Genomic DNA, 13,102 nt, shown 5'->3' with positions numbered 1-13,102 from the left:
TTAATGAGTAAAAGTTGCCAAATAAAAAAACATGTTCACAAACGTTGACAGATATTGGAAAAGTAGTAATCAGTCTTAACCTCGTGCGTTGTATTTTGGCTTCACTATACGCAATGCATAATTAAGATTAATTTAAACCGACTGATCTCAGTTCAGGAGACTCTGTGCTGTCAGTAAAGGGTTAAACTTTCGACATACGGCATCATGTGACAAAACAACATGGCGCAGATCACAGCGGAGTTTGTCTTTGGGAGAAATGCCAACAAAACTACATCTGGTAATAAACCTAATTAAGTTTTTACATTGAAACCTGTTTGAGTCAAAAGATTAGAGTCTCTAGTTTCATCCGATATGCCATTTGTAAAATTTGAGCGATTTATCACGAAACACCACACTGATAAACACAATGTTCACTGATGTGTACTATAGCACATTTTTACCATAGAAATGCTGTATTCACTGTTCATTATTGCATTGAGAATCAATGTGTTCATCTAAAAGCTGAAAATGTGTCTTTCAGAGGCTTTATATGGAGTTAGGATGACAATAAGGTGCATTTCAAACTGTTCTGAGACCAGTGCAGACAGACAGCACACTGGAGGTTAAGTCATTCACTAAATAGGGAGCAAGGGAGCATCCTATAGCTCTCTATGCAGTTAAGTGCATTCACTCCTAAAATCTGATCAAAAGTTCAGTTTCAGGCTGCAGATGATGTTTGGATCACTCAACATGTTTGACAGACATGTGACAATGATAATCAGTACATAGATTCAGAATTTATAATGTATCATTTTATTTTAACATGATTGACAGTGATTGGATGATGCTGGACATTACTTTGAATCTGAATTAATTATGATAATTTATGATGTAATGTCTGTAACATCTCAAAAACATGAATAATCAACACTCCTGGATACATCATAAACAATCTGACTTTCTATAGGTTGATATTATTTAACATTTCACAACTTAGTCCCGCTGTCCACATATGTGGACATACATTTTTAGGGAAACGATTTGCTCTACAAATCAAAAAGGGAAATGGAGAATGCACACAGCAATCATGCTCTGGTCTCAGGAGAGAACACAGTACTTGACCTCTTTCTTCTCTTCACCTTGGACAGTTTCATGCTGTTGCTGTGCAGAGCTGTTATTTCCTGTCTGTTTGTGAAAATAGCTTCAAGATTGAGAAGTGATAGACAGATGTTGTTGAGCCACTAACAACAAATGCACTCTAGTGTGTTAATGTCTCTTGTTTCCAGGAGGAACCTGTGTTAGTTACAGATGGATGAGTAGTGAATGGAGGCATAACCACAGACTGGTGTGGTGCCAGCGCTCTGATGGAGTCAACGTCACAGGTGCACGTGTGAATGAGATATTTCTGAAATAACTGACTGTATCGCGCAGCGCTTGGCAAAGACTAATAGACGCAAACGCAGATTTTGGTTTTACCAACGTATGTTCACGTTTCTGTACATTAGGAGGATGTGTCGCCCAAAACAGGCCCTCTGCTGTACGACGGTGCCATCCTCCCTGCACCAAACCCTTCTCTTTCTGCACACAGGTAACCTTACCACAACATTTTGGCAACATGATCTGATTCCTTATTGGGTGAATGACATAAAGAACACAGCTGGGTCATATTTCACCCCATAATCAGAATAAATCAGAAATGATAAGAAAATGGTGCCTTGTGACATTATTTTTATCACGAGCATATTTGCATCCCCAATTCTGATTACTGTTATACATCCAGACATTTTATTTCTGCAATTCTTATTATTATTATTATTAAATTTTTTATTCTTATTATTCTCAGTGGTGATTTTCATTAGACTCTCATAACTGTAATACTGTCTGGACAGTATAATTTTATTTTTCTTTTCTTTTTCTTAGTACAATCAATATTAAATAATGTATATATATATATTTTTTTCTAGTACAGTAAATAGATTTATTATTATTGTTATTATTATTATTATTATTATTATTATTTTGTAATTCTCATTATCTTAATGGTGATTTTCATTAGACTGTAATACTGTCTGGACAGTACAATTTTTTTTTTTTTTTTTTTTTAGTACAATCAACATGAAATAATGTAGATATTTTTTCCCCCAGTACAGTAAATATATATTTTTTTTTTCAGTTGATTTTTATTATTATTATTTATTATAATTCTCATTATTCTCAATGGTGATTTTCATTAGACTCTCATCACTGTAACTGTATTTTTTTTATTTTTTTATTTTTAATTTTGCATAACAGTAATCGAAATCAACTTCATTTTCTTTCTTATTTCATATTTCTTTGTTTTGGGGTGAAATATGACCTGGACATGTTCTTGAAAGGCTTTGTGAGATTCAGCCAATTACTTTGTCATACAGTTAAAGTTACTCAATAACTTTGGATCATTGTAACCTGATGCATGTGTTACAATAATGTAACATTCACCAGCAATGACACATAATCTTCTTGGAGACCCAGCAAAGCAGAAATCAAATGTTTGTTTAAAGGTGCAGTGTGTAAGATTCAGAAACCCTTGTTATTAGTGACACCTGTGGCCGTTAAGTGAACTGCAGCCTGTTGCTCGTGATCGCGCTCGTGCACACACTCTATAGGGACGCGTGCGAGCATCCAAAACAATGACGTAATGTACAAAGAGACTGAACGTAATTCACCGGCATCATGCTGACAGATGAGGTAACATAATCAGATCAATCCTTACGGCACTATATTTCACATGCTTTGCAGTTATGTAAGTTTACCTGTCCAATAAGAAGAACGCCAATTCAGGGTCGGTTTTGATCCTCAAAACCCAACGAAGGTCCCTCCAGGAATCAAATGTCCTGCTTATGTTCACTCTAGTTTTCGCTCGACCACGATCACGTTCCCGCTAAGCCAGACGGGATTCAGTAGATAAATGTTTTATTGTCTTACTCTGAGTTTGTGTAGGAGTCGGTGTTGTGCTGGGAGCCGGACGTTTGCTGGATTCCATCTCTAAGATAACGTTACCTAGTGTTGCAGTTTGTTGTCGCTGTTGAATAGCGGAAGAGAAGCACTGAGGCTCTCGGGAGCGCGCATAAACGTCACATCCTTTGGATTTTCCCGGCAAAACCGACCCGCTCCCTTCACATGAAAATCAGTCTACAGGCTTTAATGGGCAACATAGGAAGTCCGGGAAGGACTAATTTTTTAAGTTGCGTTACAAGCCGTTCACACATTGGCAAAAAAAGGCGAATATTACATGAAAAATGTTACATACTGCACCTTTAAAGCAATTAAATAATATCTAATATTCATTAAATATGGATAAAAACTACACAACAGTAGCTGACACTATGAACTGTATCGGAGCTTGCTAAAGTCACACAGAAAGGTCACAAATTTTGCTATTTTCAAAAATATTTTACCTGTAATCATTTTTCTTTTCTTAATTCCCCCAATTTTATTTTTATTTTTATTTTTTATTTACTGATTCAAAACAATGATTACATCCCCTGAAAATATCAACTTTCATAAATTTGAGACTTCAATTGCGATTTTCTAAGCAGAGCAAAAATGCAATGCTGGTATGACTTCATCTCACAGTGCAGCTGTTTCACAAGAATCTCTCTCTGTCAGAGTGGAGTGTGTGCTTGTGAGAAGGAGTTCACAGAGGTCATGACCTCTCATGGTTTCCTGGACTACTGTACCAGATCCCCAGGGTTGGACCATAAGAAGGCAGACGTGAAGACCAGCGCTGGGCGTCTCCGGCCGGAACACATTCAGAACAAGAATCAGCTGAAGGATTGGACACTGCAGCCTCTTGGAGCTGGTAATATAAAGAGCAATTTCTCTGATCATAATCATAAAAGCACCTCAAAAATTATACTTTTTTGATCTTGGTCTGATTTCAGTTCAGAAGCATTTTCAATAATAACAACATATGTTGTCAATAAATGCAGTAAATCACACTGATCATTTAAAGGGACAGTTTACTCAAAAATGAAATTTCTGTCATCATTTACTCACCCTCATGTTGTTCCAAACCTGTATAACTTGCTTTCTTCTGTGGAACACAAAAGGGGATGTTCGGCAGAATGTTCACACTCATGTTCTTAAAATAAAGTTTAAAAAAAAGCATCAAAAAAAGCTCAAAAAAGCATCGTAAAAGTAGTCCAAATGACTCTCGTGCCATATTCCAAGTCATCTGAAGCCATACGATATTTCTGAGTGAAGAACAGACCAAAATGTATATCTGCCGTAGCTCTCAAATCACATATTCAAACTTGACGTGATGCAGTCAGTTCAAGACTTGTGACATGTAATAACGTTCGGCATTATTGACGATGTGTCTTCATGTACCATATCTGAATATACATAAATGCAAATGAGGGTGAGTAAATGATTTCGGGAGAACTAACTCTTTAAATGATATTGCTCAGTTAGGAAGAGAACTGAAATAAGATGTGCAAATGGATGCACTTGTCTCTTGATTTTGATTGACAGATGGGCGTGTGAAGCTGTGGGTGTACGGGCTGATGGCGGCCGGCTTCATCTTGATTCTCCTCCTAATCATTATGACCTTCTTACTGTGGTGAGAATTCAGTAATCTCTAAATAAACAACTGACATATGTTTCTAAAAGAAAAAACTTAGACATCATAGAGAACAACTCTGTCTGTAGTCCTTTAATGGATGTATTCTGCCCTCTAGTGGTGGTAGTTTAAACTACAACAGCCTCTGAAACTTACAGTGTTATAACTTATTTCTAAAATGATTGTGTGTTTATGGGTTGTTGAAGCAGAACTTGTCTATTAACTTTTTTTTTATATCAAAATCAAAATTTAAGCTTAGAGTTATACAAATGTATAAGGATAATTGTATGATTTATGTGCATTTCTCACTGTTTTTAATTACCTTTTTTTAATCATTAGTCCTGAGTTGTGACAAATAAATTTTTAAAGTAAAAGTATTTCATGTGCATTACCGTTCAAAAGTTTTACAACACTAAGACATTTTTGTTCTTGAAAGAAATTGATGCTTCTGTTCACCAAGGATGCATTAAATTGAATTACGGTAAAGACATTTATAACCTCCTGAGACCCGAGCGTGACTGCTGTGTGCATTTTCCATTTCCCTTTTTGATTTGTAACTAGTAGCACTTAATAAACATGCAAAAAAAAAAAAAAAAATGCTAGAAATGTATGTCCACATATGTGGACAGCGGGACTAAGTTGTGAAATTTTAAACAATACCAATTTATAGAAAGCCTGATTTATTTATTTTTTTAATTCAATTGTTTATGATGTATCCAGGAGTGTTGATTATTCATGTTTTTGAGATGTTACAGACATTACATCAGAAATTAGCATAATTAATTCTGATTCAAAGTAATGTCCAGCATCATCCAATCACTGTCAACCATGTTAAAATAAAATGATACATTATAAATTCTGAATCTATGTACTGATTATCATTGTCACATGTCTGTCAAACATGTTGAGTGATCCAAACATCATCTGCAGCCTGAAACTGAACTTTTGATCAGATTTTAGGAGTGAATGCACTTAACTGCATAGAGAGCTATAGGATGCTCCCTTGCTCCCTATTTAGTGAATGACTTAACCTCCAGTGTGCTGTCTGTCTGCACTGGTCTCAGAACAGTTTGAAATGCACCTTATTTTCATCCTAACTCCATATAAAGCCTCTGAAAGACACATTTTCAGCTTTTGGATGAACAGATGATTCTCAATGTGAAAATGCAACTTTTCCAATTTAAGAAAAATGAGCCTATAGTCCACGTACACTATATTGCCAAAAGTATTCGCTCATCTGCCTTTAGACGCATATGAACTTAAGTGACATCCCATTCTTAATCCATAGGGTTTAATATGACGTCGGCCCACCCTTTGCAGCTATAACAGCTTCAACTCTTCTGGGAAGGCTTTCCACAAGGTTTAGGAGTGTGTTTATGGGAATTTTTGACCATTCTTCCAGAAGCGCATTTGTGAGGTCAGACACTGATGTTGGACGAGAAGGCCTGGCTCGCAGTCTTCGCTCTAATTCATCCCAAAGGTGCTCTATCGGGTTGAGGTCAGGACTCTGTGCAGGCCTGTCAAGTTCTTCCACACCAAACTCGCTCATCCATGTCTTTATGGACCTTGCTTTGTGCACTGGTGCGCAGTCATGTTGGAACAGGAAGGGGCCATCCCCAAACTGTTCCCACAAAGTTGGGAGCATGGAGTCCAAAATCTCTTGGTATGCTGAAGCATTCAGAGTTCCTTTCACTGGAACTAAAGGGCCAAGCCCAGCTCCTGAAAAACAACCCCACACCATAATCCCCCCTCCACCAAACTTCACAGTTGGCACAATGCAGTCAGACAAGTACCGTTCTCCTGGCAACCACCAAACCCAGACTCGTCCATCAGATTGCCAGATGGAGAAGCGTGATTCGTCACTCCAGAGAACGCGTCTCCACTGCTCTAGAGTCCAGTGGCGGTGTGCTTTACACCACTGCATCCGACGCTTTGCATTGCACTTGGTGATGTATGGCTTGGATGCAGCTGCTCGGCCATGGAAACCCATTCCATGAAGCTCTCTACGCACTGTTCTTGAGCTAATCTGAAGGCCACATGAACTTTGGAGGTCTGTAGCGATTGACTCTGCAGAAAGTTGGCGACCTCTGCGCACTATGCGCCTCAGCATCCGCTGACCCCGCTCTGTCATTTTACGTGGCCTACCACTTCGTGGCTGAGTTGCTGTCATTCCCAATCGCTTCCACTTTGTTATAATACCACTGACAGTTGACTGTGGAATATTTAGTAGCGAGGAAATTTCACGACTGGACTTGTTGCACAGGTGGCATCCTATCACAGTACCACGCTGGAATTCACTGAGCTCCTGAGAGCGGCCCATTCTTTCACAAATGTTTGTAGAAGCAGTCTGCATGCCTAGGTGCTTCATTTTATACACCTGTGGCCATGGAAGTGATTGGAACACCTGAATTCAATTATTTGGATGGGTGAGCGAATACTTTTGGCAATATAGTGTATGTTGTCATTGTGTTTAACAGCGTGCCGTTTCACGATAAATTTATGACATTTTAAAAATGGCATATCAAATTAAACTAGAGACTCTAATCTTTTGACTCAAACAGGTTACAATGTAAAAACTTAATTAGGTTTCTTAGCAGATGTAGTTTTGTTGGCATTTCTCCCAAAGACAAACTCCGCTGTGATCAGCGCCATGTTGTTTTGTCACATGACGCTGTGCATCGAAGGTTTAACACTTTAATGACAGCCTAGAGTCTCCTGAACTGAGATCAGTTGGTTTAAATGAATTTAAATTATGCCAAAACATAATGTCCACGCATGTGTATGAGGGGTCTCAGGAGGATAATGTTGCAAATTACTATTTCTTCTTAAATAAATGCTGTATTCTTCAATCTTTCTGTTTATCTAGTAAAGCATGGAATAGACTTCATCTCTCAAAAGAACAATAGACTGTGAATTTCAAGAGAAATGCATTTATTTTGGCCGTTTTATATATATATATAAAACTAATACACTTATAACACTTATTTCAAACTGTAGTAATAATTTGCAATGTTACTGATGTTTTTGGCAGTGTTTTTGATCAATTTAATGCATCCTTGGCGAAAAGCATCAATTTCTTTCAAAAACAAAAATGTCTTCGTATCCTAAAACTTTTGAATGGCGGTGTAGTCTCTAAAATAATATGAGGTTATAAAAACTGTGTGCATTGTAATAATAAAATAATTACCTAAATGCCATTTAAATGGTTTTAGATGAAGTGTAGCATGTCACACTGCAGCAAGGTGAGAAATTAAGGGGGGCTCAGGGCAATAATGCCCCTAAAAGTGGAGAAAAACAAAATACCTAAAAAATTGAAAATGTGGTGGCTTAAATGCTCGTTTTATATATATATAACATCTGATATAATTCTTAATTTTAACATCCTTTAATGTAAAAAAATGCCCCTGTAAATCAAATCCAGAAGGCAGTTATTGCCCCTTTATGGTACAGTTAATTTCTGACGCTGCACCGCAGGGCATGTGAACTTCCCAAAGTATTTAATGTCTACTACCTTTATAGATATTAATACATTCTCACATTATGTGCGCATGTCGGTGTGTTTCAGCAAGAACCCAGAGGACAATCCCAGCAGTAGTCATCAGAAAGCCTTGACTCTGACTTATGATGGGGACATGGACATGTGAACTCTGTCTCATACTGTGTGTGCAATACTGATGCATGCTTCATACAGACGCCTGGCAGCATGAATGTTTACAGCACACAAACTGAACAAGACAAAGAGCCGGAGCAGAAACGCTGTTGACTGATGATTAGAAAGACTGAACATGACTCTTAAGGAGCTGCACACTGGAAGATTGTCATATGACTGAAAAAGAGTGTGACCTAATATGGTGTGAGTGTGTAAATGTCTTTTCATGCGTGTCTATTAATCAGAGTTTGTTAATGACAGTTATTAGTTACAGTTATGGGGAAACTGTTCTAATGTTTATGATCCCTTAAAAGGGAAGTGTAGGTGATGCACTACATTAGTGCCAACTTAAATGCCATTTTTATGTATTTATTTATGTTCTAAAACTCTCTCTACCCCTTAGCCCCTTAGAGGACACCAAAAAACCTACAAAATGTACCATGGTTTTACATTAACAATTATGGTATTTGGAGTAAAACCATAATAATGATAATAATACAGGAAAACAAAAACGATATGGTAATTTTACTCCTTTAAGTATCGTTAGTTTAAGTATACTGTAGTAAATGAAAATTAACCATGGTTATACTACATTAACCATAGCCTTACCATGGTATTTGTAGTGAAACCATAGTAACCACAAGATTAACAAATGTTACTACAGTACTGTAGTAAAACAGGGTTACTGTATGCATTCAAAATATATTTTAGCCTTTTTGTTTTTTTAAGATTTACGCATTTCAATTTCATAACAAAGTTCCGTTAAATTGAATTGTGGAATTTTTAACAAAATTAAATCAGTAAAAACATTTTGAAGCCCATATTTATAATGCATTGTAAAGGCATTATAATGCATTAGTAATGTCTCATAATACACCTTATAATATGTTATAACTTCTCATTAATACTTGTAACCACAATTATAGTACATTATAATAATGACCTGTTCATAGAGTATAATGCATTATAACACAAGCAACATTTCATTTTATCTGCAGAAGTTCTAATGTATTATATATATATTTGTAGTATATAATAGTTATGCTTTAAGTAAAGTGACAAAAGCAATGTATTCTTATAAACATCCATAAGATATGTTTAAGTGGTTATAAGACATTATAAGTCATGCTGGAAGTTATAAACATTACACATGCACAAAATATAAAATAACACACATTCAGTGTGAATTCTGAGATATTATGAAAAACACTTGTAAAGCTACAAGGTTCAAATATATCAGAAACTCTACATATATATGTTGATCACACATGTAGCTGATCTTCTTGAGTGTAAACAAACCCAAGAATACAAAAATAATCAAACTGATTCTATATTTGAATCTATTCAATAAACTTGAATGTTTTGCATCTTATTTGTAGATTTATTTGATAAAGAACTTCCATTATAGAAGTCTGACATGTGATGTATGTTATAAGTTTATGTTATGACTGTTAATAAGAAGATATTACTTTTGTAACTTTACTTAAAGCAGGTCACGAACACTTATAATATGATCATTTTGAGTGTTTACACTATACAACACTTATCCCATTAACTTTATTAACTTCTGCTGCATTAAAATTAGATGTTGCTTGTGTTATAATGCATTATAATATAAAGTATAACTATGAATAGAGGTAATGTATTATAACTGTAGTTATAACTATTTATGAGAAGTTATAACATATTATAAGGTGTATTATAAGACATTATGAAATCAGTATAATGCCTTTACAATGCATTATAAATATGGGCTTCATAGAAAGTGTTACCAAACTTTTTTATTATTATTTTGTTAAAGATTACTCAGTTTGATTTGATGGAATCTTGTTATAAAATTAAAGTGTGTAAATCTTAAACTAATTTTTTGAGTGCAGAATACTAAAGGGTTACATTGATAAAACCATGGTTAATTGTATCCAAACAATGGTTTCTGCCAAAAATACATGGTTACTACAGTGGTTACTTCAATAGTACTATAGTAAAACAATGGGTAATTTATTGCGAAGGAACGCAAAACTATTTCACAAAAACTGTCCCTCCCTGTCCTCTAAGGGACTCCGTACTTTTCCCTGTTTGATTCCTCTATTAGTTGAATAATGATCCACCCTGGAGAGTTTAAACATGTGTACTTTGATGAACATGAATTGGTTGTTTCGGAGATGAAAGAGTTTCTTGTGACACGCTCTTTTGTTATGTATAAGCTGTGAATGTTTTCTATCGGTGTCTTTGGATGCTTTCTGAATAAATCGGCCTTTGATTGAGATAAACAGCGTTTGATTCTCTCCAGAGTCAGTGCTGACGTGTTTTAAAAGTCTCATCTGGATATAAACGAAACTTGAGTGACTACTGAATGTTCACAGTGGAACACTAACACACTGCTTACTGTACATACTGTATACTGCATACTATTTTTAGAAAAGAGTATGTGAAAAAGTATGCATGATAGTATGTAAGATAAAAGTTTCTAACGGTAGTATGCTACATTTTTGTCACATGCCCTCACCATGTTTGCATGTTTAGTTCAGCACGTGGACTTTTGGGAGTGCAATGAAAGAAAGAGATGACCTTTCAAAAATATAGCCACTGTACCAAGGTACAGTGATGGTATAATTATGGTAATTTGATATATTACTCTAAGGTACATATCCAAAAACATGCACAATTCTTTTGAGCTTTGAGCTGTTCATTGAAAAGGACCGACTCAGAAGAGTGAATCATCTGCAAATTCTCTTGCTCTGATTTTAAACAGCTGACAGAAAATACTTTAAAAGATTTTAGCCAGTGTCTCCTTATTGTATTGCAGTACACTCACTTCACTGGAGATAAAGAGTGCTTTGTGTTTCACTTTATGCAGCTAAAGCTTTTGATAGGGTGGAATTTGAGTTTCTTTTTGATGTGCTTGATACATTTGGTTTCGGATCTCCATCTCAGTTCTGGAATGGTGTTGCTGTCATTATTGATCAGTGTCAATACACTGGGATAACACCTATGGGCCGAGAACAGACTAGCATATTATCCCCATGAATTGTAATTAAGCAACAGCAGATGAGATCAGAAAACTGCAGATGTCACACAGCTGCATGAATACACACTGGCCAGCAGATGGCAGTAAGACACAATCAGGTTTGAAAGAAATCAGCAATGCCACTTTCTTGCACTGAAAGAAGAAAAAGGAAGACAGATCAAGGAAGCTTGTTTCTGGAAAGGATCTGACTTTTAAACATTCTGAATGCAGTGTTTACTTAATAGGATAGTTAACAGTAACAGTCATCATTTACTCACCGTTGTGGAAAACAAACAATGGAAATATTTAGCAGAATATTCGAGCTGCTCTTTTCCATGCAATGACAGTTGTTGGTGATTTGTTCTCTCAAGCTCCAAAAAGGACAGAAAAGCACCATAAATGTACTGTAAACATTTCCCATATGTCTTCAGAAGTCACACTGTATCTTTGCGTAAGGAATGGATTGATATTTAACCTCGTTTGACCGCGCGTCCACGTGCATGCACATTGTATTTTGGCTTCACTCTACGCAACACATAATTTAAATGAATTTAAAATGACCAAATACTATTCACAAGACTCTAGACTGTCATTTAATGGTTAAACTTCTTGCGCACCGAGTCAATTGACAACAACACGGCGGCGATTTTCGTGAAGCACTTCTACGGGCGCAGAGCCAACAAAAATGCCTCCGGTAAGAAACCTCTTTAAGTTTTCTCATTGAAACTTGTTTGGGTGTAAAGAATAGCATCTCTAGTTTCGTTTGACATGCCGCTTTAAAAAAATCATTCATTTTTTGGGTGTCAGCGCACTGATAAACATGATGTCCACATACGTGGATTTTGAGACATTATTCCCTCAAAAGTTGCAAAAAAAAAAAAAAAAAGTAGTTATTTTGAATAACATTTGTGGGTCATTTCGCTTCATTTTAACTCTGGTTCTATTCATTAACATTAGTAAATACATTCCTATATATTTAATGTGCACTTTCACACTGACAATCAATGAGTTCATCCAAAAGCTGAAAAATGTGTCTTTCAGAGGCTTTATTTGGAGTTAGGATGAAAATAAGGTGTATTTCAAACTGTTCTGAGACCAGTGCAGACAGACAGCACACTGGAGGTTAAGTCATTCACTAAATAGGGAGCAAGGGAGCATCCTATAGCTCTCTATGCAGTTAAGTGCATTCACTCCTAAAATCTGATCAAAAGTTCAGTTTCAGGCTGCAGATGATGTTTGAATCACTCAACATGTTTGACAGACATGTGACAATGATAATCAGTACATAGATTCAGAATTTATAATGTATCATTTTATTTTAACATGGTTGGCAGTGATTGGATGATGCTGGACATTACTTTGAATCTTTGAATTAATTATGATTATTTCTGATGTAATGTCTGTAACGTCTCAAAAACATGAATAATCAACACTCTTGCATACATCATAAACATTTTGATAAAAAATAAAAAAATCTGACTTTCTATAGATTGGTATTATACCATAATACCAATCTACTTAATTTAGTCCCGCTGTCCACATACACTATATTGCCAAAAGTATTCGCTCATCTGCCTTTAGACACATATGAACTTAAGTGACATCCCATTCTTAATCCATAGGGTTTAATATGACGTCGGCCCACCCTTTGCAGCCATAATAGCTTCAACTCTTCTGGGAAGGCTTTCCACAAGGTTTAGGAGTGTGTTTATGGGAATTTTTGACCATTCTTCCAGAAGCGCATTTGTGAGGTCAGACACTGATGTTGGACGAGAAGGCCTGGCTCGCAGTCTTCGCTCTAATTCATCCCAAAGGTGCTCTATCGGGTTGAGGTCAGGACTCTGTGCAGGCCAGTCAAGTTCTT

General features: G+C 36.2%; 1 protein-coding gene across 1 annotated transcript in view; it reads left to right on the top strand.

Moving 5' to 3' along the window:
- The window catches only part of thsd7bb (thrombospondin, type I, domain containing 7Bb), a 65,966-nt gene extending 56,977 nt beyond the window's left edge, over positions 1 to 8,989 (top strand). The window contains exons 24-28 of the mRNA XM_051672182.1: positions 1,266 to 1,361; positions 1,485 to 1,567; positions 3,628 to 3,820; positions 4,495 to 4,582; positions 8,148 to 8,989. Coding sequence (XP_051528142.1) covers positions 1,266 to 1,361; positions 1,485 to 1,567; positions 3,628 to 3,820; positions 4,495 to 4,582; positions 8,148 to 8,226 — 539 coding nt within the window. The 3' untranslated portion in view covers positions 8,227 to 8,989. The remainder of the gene's footprint in view (positions 1 to 1,265; positions 1,362 to 1,484; positions 1,568 to 3,627; positions 3,821 to 4,494; positions 4,583 to 8,147) is intronic.
- The last annotated feature ends 4,113 nt before the right edge of the window (positions 8,990 to 13,102 follow it).

The sequence above is a fragment of the Myxocyprinus asiaticus genome, chromosome 35, assembly GCF_019703515.2.
Source record: "Myxocyprinus asiaticus isolate MX2 ecotype Aquarium Trade chromosome 35, UBuf_Myxa_2, whole genome shotgun sequence".
Lineage (NCBI taxonomy): Eukaryota > Metazoa > Chordata > Actinopteri > Cypriniformes > Catostomidae > Myxocyprinus > Myxocyprinus asiaticus.
This window is presented reverse-complemented; position numbering and strand designations above follow the sequence as displayed.